Consider the following 8,189-nt stretch of genomic DNA (forward strand, 5'->3'; position numbering starts at 1 on the left):
ATTAGCTTGGGGACCTGGTAATGTTTTTTTGTTGTTGTTGTTAAAGAGGACATTCTGGGTTTCAAATTACTAATAATTTTATGTTTCATTAATAAGACGCCTTTACTACTATTCTAACATGACCATCTTTGGTTCGTTTTAGGGCTGAGTCATGAAGAGAGGGAGGATTTCTATCACTGAAAATGGGAAAAAGTGAGAACCCTTTTGTTGAGAATATCTGAAATACTAGAGATGATGAAAGTACAACCCTAGTTGAGAAATCTAATTTCATTCCTTACAGACTTAATTAAAGCCAACAAGGTTTAAAGTCAAGAGGCAGTAACATTCTAGGTGGCATTTAAAAACCTACTTTCTTGTTTGTAAATGATCGATATAAACATACAAACCGCCTGACAAGGACCTTTGAATAAACTTAAACTGTGGATTGTGGCATTTCCCATAGGAGGCTTTTCTCTTTTTTTCATACGATTATCCCACTCTTTAATTCCTGAAACAATGAGGTATGGTTTCTGCCTAAATCAAATAAAAAGTGATTTTATTTGATTTGATTTTTTATTTTATTTGAATTTTATTTGAATTTATTAAAATTCTGTATGTTTAAGAATTTATTAAAATTGAGCTGTTATAAAAATGAAGTTTCTAAGCAATTCTTTTTTTTATACTCTAGTGGAATAATAAAAATAAATATCAAAAAAAGAAAAAGAAAAAACCCTGTCAAAACTAACCTTTGTCAAAGCCATCAAGGAAGTTGGTGAGTACTTTGCAAAAGTCACAGCTCTGGAACAGAATGCTAATAAACAAAGTGGTGCTGGTATGGCAAGTCTTTAGTATACTTGTGGTCAATACATTTTTAAACTGTCAGAAACCTAATGAAAAGCAGATCTTTTCTTCACTAAAGGGAAAGATTCTTTTAATCCCAATAGAAACAGAATTTCAAGTTTTGTTACAAAAACAATTATAATAGGATAAAACACCAATGGGGGCTCAACAGACTTTTTTTTACTTATTCCTCCCATTTTTGCCTCCTTTAAACACAAACACACACACACACACACGAATAGGCAACACACCAAACTTTTAGCTGTGCTATAAAATGTGTACACCTTTCAAGGTTTTTTTTATTGCGGTTTTCCTGAAGTTTTATCCTTATTGGGATAAAGTTCGTGCATTTCTCCACTACTCTTAACTAAGTCTCAAGTCACAATAAAAACATATAGAAGTAATTTTTTTTTTAAAAGGAAACTCAAAACAAAATAATCAAGAAATCTGAATACTTTCTTCCATTCTCCTATCCAGAATTTCAAGGCCTCTGAAAGACAATATGAATGAAAATAGTGGTTTTGAGACCTAAATTTGTCATAATTTTTTGAAAGTTTTTTTTCAGCCCAAAGTTGCATATTAAAATTCATCTGAATGAAGTATTTCAAAATAAAAATCTACAAGACCATCCTTAGATGCCTTAAAAAATTATTTCTGATACATACTCCTAAACATTAAAATAGGTTCATATATGAATAAAATTCCAAATAAAGATTTAAAAATAAAGTCATTTTTGAAATAACTTTGGTTACTGCCACACATGTCATATGATGATTTAAACTGCAATGATGGATTTTGAAAAATATGCATACATGTATTATCTATAAAAACACTAGTGTACAATTTCAAACTAAAAGGTTATCCAAAGTGACACACGTACTTTAAATCTTAAGGAAACTTAAAAATATCCCTTCTATTTGTAAAATAAAAGCATGATAAAACTGATCTGATTGTGCTATGAGGAAATTTGTTGTGGAAAACCTATTAATAAATTATTGATGGAAATTCTTAATATCCATTATCCTGTACCCTGAAAAGACTCAATCATGTTCTTTAATAAAAGAATAGTAAGTACTCTGGTAAACTACAGGTTAATAATCATATAAACCAAGTGTGATTTTGTGACAATAACAGGAGTGGTCACACAGTGCCTCAGATTTGGCTGTGTCCTGAATTTCTCACTCTGAAGATATTAGGCCAACCTACCTTTGGGACAATTTTTATCAGTAGACTCAGACAATTGGTGTCTTTTTATCCTGTTAAAGTTTGTATCACTAATTTATAACAGATAGCAACGAGATAGCTCTAGCATTAGATGAAGCAAGAGGATAACTTTGTTCTAGAAGAAACATTTATCTGTCCTTCGATCCAAGCTTCTCAATCAATTCCTGAAGAGGTGCCAACTCACGCCTATCAATCAGATTAAACTCCTAAAAAGAGAAGAAAAATAAAATTTAAAAATAGATCTAAAATTAAAACTCTGTCAATGCCATTCAGAGAAGGGATTCATAACCCTAGTTTTCTGAAATCTGAAAGAATGATAAGATGATCTCTGTGAACATTTTAAAATGTGATTTTTTACTCCCCCTTTTAAAATATAGGGGACTTACTAAATAAGCAACTATACGTATTAGCATGATGCTGTGTAAAACATTAAAATCAAAACTGTATGTTTGCATTTATATAGAAATGATTTGAAAACTGTACACTGAAACTTTGATAGTGGCCACCTCTGGGGGAGTGGATCTTTTCCTTTCATATATCTGTATCTACATTGTATATATATATCTATGTCATGCAACAATCTCAGAAGGAAGACAAAGAAAAGTACAATACATTCTCCTTTGTGTGATACATAGAATTCTTTTTTGTTTGTTTGTTTTAGCTGAGCCATCCTGCCACCTGTTGGCAGCTCAGCGGCAGCTCAGCTTGGGCCGTGAATCAAACCGGATACATAGAATTCTAATACACAATACTTACTGTAAAGCTACTGGTTTTTCCACCAAAAAATAGTATCTAGACATATTTATATTTTGCATATAGAATTATATATCCCTAAAGTGAGGTTAAAGAAGTCCTAATTCTTTGATATCTTTTGCAAACAATGTGAATTATTTTGACTTTAAAAAGTTCCAATTCCAACTTAAGGCTCGTAAGGCAATGGGCCACATTTTTTAAGGGGGTGGCCCTTTATTTAAGTGTCTAGCTTTGATTTCATAAGATTTGGCCTGAGGCAGGACTTCTGGAAATTTAATCCATGATAGCAGCTAACAGATTCTTCCAAAAGTTTCTCTTCCAGACAGAAACATCTCATGAAACAATCCAACTGCAGGTGTTTTTCATAGCATCCCTTCATGCACCAGTGGCGATGGAACTGAAGGGTATGGACAAGCTTTCTTGGGGTTTTGGTGCTCCTTGTCATATCCTAACCAGAGACCTGGGCAGCCAGAGGCAGAAAGCCAAAAATGGGCGGTGATGCTTTCTAAGATGCTACGCACATCGGTAAGATAAACAATGTGGAAAAGAGAACAGAAAAAGAGAACCCTGCTTATATTTAGCTCTCTCTATATAAGTAAGATTCTATACATTGCTCTTTATTAAAGTTACCAAGCCAAATGTGTCCAAGTCAAAAGACACAGAAGTCAACATGGTTAAACTTACCTGAACAAAGAAAATAAAGTGCTTAAAGGAGGTGTTGAGGTGGGCCTCCTCTTGCAGCTGCATCACAGAATCGAAGTGCTGGTGATAAATATGGGCATAAACCCTGAACAGACGCTTTAGAATGGTCTTTGCCACAGACATAAAGTTTTTGGGAAATGGGACACCTATAATCAAATATACATACATATCCATTAGTCTTTTATCGAATTGAACAGCATAAAGTTTAGACACAGCCACGAGCAACTCCAATACAGAAACACACACATTCACAAATACAAGCTGGTATTTCCATATTTTTAAAAAGACAAGGAAAAACAGAATCCCAAACCTAAGTACATGAGGTTATGTTCATATACCACACTTTTTCGAACTGCCTTAGAATAGCAGGCACAGGTACCAAAAGTTATATAAGCTGCTACTGAATCAAAGTTAAAACAAACATAATTTTAGTTGTTTTACTAGTGAAGGCTTTCTTCCTAAGATTAACTGCAACAAGAATTAGCATTTTGACTATAAATAGAAAAGTTTTACTCTTTGTTATTTGTAACTCCAAATTTTTTTTTTTTTTTACATACTCAACCAGGACTGGAAACTCTCCTAAGCAAAAGAAAAAAAAAAGGGCACACTCTTGAGTCATGATATTCTACTCTTCACAAATAGTTTTACCTTCTGAATTACTCTGAAAACCTAGTTTTCTTTCTTAAACGAGAAGTCCCCAACTTTTTAATTTTTAAAAAGTGCTATTTTCATTTTCTTGTAGTCTAAGAAGGGCATATACTTCCTGAAAAAGGGAGAATGGGCAGCTCCCTAGTTTTCAAAGCAAATAAACACATCCTTAGAAAAGACCTGGGGGGCCGGCCGAGTGGCACAATGGTTAAGAACTGGCTTGGGACGCCAGAGGGGCCCGGTTTGGATCCCACATATGAGGGCCAGTGACACTGCCCTCCACAGCTAAGATGCTGAACAACAGCTCAACCTGGAGCTGGGCTCCGTGAGTCGCCGGCAACGGCATAGGCTGCAGCCCCTGTGGCAGTGGGTTGCCATGGGCTACTGTATGTAGCCAGCAGCCAGCGTGAGCGGCCAGCAGCTGCAGTGAGCGGCCGTAGTGAGCAGCCGTCCAGAAGCCGGCGACTGATCTGCCTCGCCCGGGAAGAGCGCAATGATGGTGCCAACTTGGGCCAGTGAAGCAACGTCCTCCACAACTAGACTGAAGAACAAAACGACAGCAGCTTGTCTGTTCCCCTTCCCCCAATTCCCCAGCACTGTTCCCATCCCCTCAATTCCCCAATAAAAAATCTTTTAAAAAAAAGACCTGGGAACAGGTTTGGTAATCTTTCTCCAAGTAGTACAGGTAGGGATGTGACTGGTTACATTCCTGAGAATGTTGGTTGACAAGGCCAAAGTCTTTTAGAAGGCAAGGAGAGGAGAAAAACAACACAAATGGCACTGAGTATAGTAAATAAACACACAAGAAGGCATCTGATTCCAAAGTAACCTAGATTAGTTAGACTTAAAGATCTGTTCCAAAACATTACTCGTGAAACTTTAATCTTCCAGAGGATAAAGGCTAAATCATTTTCTCCTTCCCTGTTTTAATTTATTTCTCAATCAGTTTAATACCTTGAAATTTAGTATAGTTTGCTCTTAGAAGCTCATTTTTGTGAGGTTCCCCCCCCCACCCCGAGTCTGGGCATAATTTGCCCTTTCAAACATTATTCTGGAACTTACAGGCATGTTTTTCTGAACTGGGGTCTTGTATTGTGTATTGAAAAGATGGATTTTAAGTCAAACTCCTTTTCTCTCAGAATTTACAAATGGGCATCTTGCTAATAAAAGGAATAGTGTTAACTTGGATATACTAGTTTAAAAATGAATAATAAACAGTTTCACCTAATATGAATAAATAACTGGCGTAAGTAAGATGTGGATAATAGCCTAATTAGGCAGAAAAGAATTTCAGAACATAAGAATAAAGTACTGTAGAATGGAAAGCTGAAAAGAGAATGAAGTCAAAAATATTCTTTATCCTCCATAAGAGGAAAGCTTGAATGAATAAAGAAATCTAATTTGTTTTAATCTAAGCACTTTCCAAGTACAATTTAACAGAAACAGTCAAGCATAGTCAATATACAATAACAAATCTGTGAGAAAGGAAATAAAAGGTTATTTAATAGAATGGAAAAGCTGACCAACAGCAAACGGACCAAGTGTAACAACATGATATAAATTTTTCTCCCGAAAGAGCCTGTGATTAGACTGCAAAGAAGGAAATCTGCTAAGGTCTGAATGTTTGTGTCTTCCCACAGCAAAATTCTTATGTTGAAGTCCTAACCTTCTGGGGGATGGCATTAGTAGGGGGAGCCTTTGGGAGGTGATTAGGTCACAAGGGCAGAGCCCTCAGGAATGGGATTAGTGCCCTTATATGAAAGAGGCCCCAGAGAGACTGCTCTTGCACTATGTGAGGACTAGGTGAGAAGTCAGCAGTCTGCAGTCCACAAGTGGACCTTCACAAGAACCCAACCATGCTGGAGCCCCCTGATCTTGGGCTTTCAGCCTTCAAAACTGTGAGAAATAACTTTCTGTTGTTTATATGCCATTCAGCCGCTGGCATTTTTGTTATAGTGGCCCAAACAGACAAGACAGAATCCAACAATATGCTCTTCATAAGACACCCTTAAACTGAAAATGACAAGGACTAATCTCATCAATAAATACCAATGCCAAAATCTTAATCAAAGTATTAGCAATAAAAAAGACCCTTCCAGGAGATCATTAAAAAAATAATGGCGGGCCGGCCGAGTGGCGCGATAGTTAAGAACTGGCTTGGTACGCCAGAGGGCCCTGGTTTGGATCCCACATATGAGGGCCGGTGACACTGCCCTCCACAAAAAAAAAAAAAAAGGAAAAAACCTCACGGTCATCAACAATAGATACTGGAAAGGTATCCAGTAAAATTCTACAACCATACCTAACCTAAAAGAATTCACACACCTCTAACCAAAAGCAAGATTCTTGTTTAATACTGACGTGCTAGAAGCACTCATATACAGAGGGTGCCAAAAAAATGTATACACATTTTAAGAAAGGAAAAAACTGTATTAAAATTGTAATAATATATACCGATAACAAAAGATGAATACAAGTCATGTGTATACATTTTTGGACACCACCCCCCCCCCGCCAGGATAAGGAAGCAAGAAAAGGATGTTTGCGGTCATCACCATTAGTCAGCACTACTCTGAAAATACTAGTTGGTACAATTAGGTTAAGAGTTTCACAAGAAGTATACATATCATAAGGAAGAGACAAAATTAGTATTATCTCAATATGTAATTGTATACTTAAAAAACTTAAGGAAATCAACCCAAAACAACAGAAACGATCAAAGTCTGATGGTGAATTATAAAATTTATATAAAAATCAACATCTTTTCTATATACTAAACAAGACCAGTTGGAAACCAGGTATCAATAAAAAAACATTAAATGCCTAGAAATAAACTTAAGAAACCTGAAGGATAAGCATAAAGTAAACTACAGAATTTTACAAGAGGAATAATAAGAAACATGAATAATTGAAGAACTATACCTTGTTCTTGGATAGAAAGCCTCACTATTGTCAAGGAAACAAGAAACCCTATGTTAATCTACAAATTGAATGAAATTATAATCAAAATCTCAGGTTTTTTTTGTTTGTTTTTTTTTTACCTTGACAAAATGATTCTAAGTTCTTTGGAAGAACAAATATCCCAGAATAGCCGTGAATATTCTGAAAAAGAAGAGCAAGGAAGAGAGACTAGCCCTACAAGATGCTCAAAGATATATGGCCATAGTTAATTAAAAAACAGTGTGGAATTTCTACAGGAACAGATAAAGAGAGTCAAAGACTCCAAAATATGTAGCAATTTGATAATCAGGGGAGAAAAGACATATGTATTTGATAAATAGCACTGGACAAACTGACTACCATTTATAATAGGAAAAAAATTAAGGGAACATTGAGAAAAAAAATTCCTGATACAAGATTTAAATGTAAAAACAAAACCAAAGAAGTACTAAAATGAAAACATGGACAAATATTTTTATAATACTGAAATAGAGAAAACCTTTCTAATCACTGATTAAAATCCAGACATCATTAAAGAAAAGATTAATAGGATAAAGTAAAAAAAGTTATATATAGTAAAGTACCTCATGAACACAAGACAAAAGGCAACCTGGAGACAACATGTATGACAAAGAGCTAATATCCTTAACATACAAAGAAACGGACAAGGGATATAAACAGAAAACACAATGATCAATAAACCACAAAATGTTCAATCTCAACAATACTTTAAAAATGTATCTTAAAACAAATTTACCTATCCCAATTATAAAAGATTGAAAAAATGAGTAACAACAAGTACAGGCAGACACAAATAAGTCTGATAGGGGTATACATTTATAATCTTTTTGGAGAGAAATTTGGGAATCTGTTACATTTTCTTAAACAGAGCTTTAAAAAGAACACATTTACAGGCCGGCCCAGTGGAGCGTTGGTTAAGAGCTGGCTTGGGACGCCAGAGGACCCCGGTTCGGATCCCACATATAAGGGCCAGTGACACTGTCCTCTACAGCTAAGATGCTGAACAACAGCTCAACCTGGAGCTGGGTTGCCATGAGTCGCCGGCGACGGCGTAGGCAGCAGCCCCTGCTGCAGTGGGTTGC

At 35.7% G+C, this 8,189-nt stretch overlaps 1 protein-coding gene across 1 annotated transcript in view; it reads right to left on the reverse strand.

Annotated features, from left to right (window-relative positions):
- Positions 1-637: 637 nt before the first annotated feature.
- MOB1A (MOB kinase activator 1A) overlaps positions 638-8,189 on the reverse strand; it is a 23,923-nt gene continuing 16,371 nt past the window's right edge. The window contains exons 4-6 of the mRNA XM_019623530.1: positions 7,188-7,248; positions 3,481-3,644; positions 638-2,249 (exon numbers count right to left, since the gene is read on the reverse strand). Of these exons, the coding sequence (XP_019479075.1) occupies positions 2,172-2,249; positions 3,481-3,644; positions 7,188-7,248 (303 nt within the window). The 3' untranslated portion in view covers positions 638-2,171. The remainder of the gene's footprint in view (positions 2,250-3,480; positions 3,645-7,187; positions 7,249-8,189) is intronic.

The sequence above is a fragment of the Hipposideros armiger genome, unplaced genomic scaffold (genome assembly GCF_001890085.2).
Source record: "Hipposideros armiger isolate ML-2016 unplaced genomic scaffold, ASM189008v1 scaffold_553, whole genome shotgun sequence".
Classification (NCBI taxonomy): Eukaryota; Metazoa; Chordata; class Mammalia; order Chiroptera; family Hipposideridae; genus Hipposideros; species Hipposideros armiger.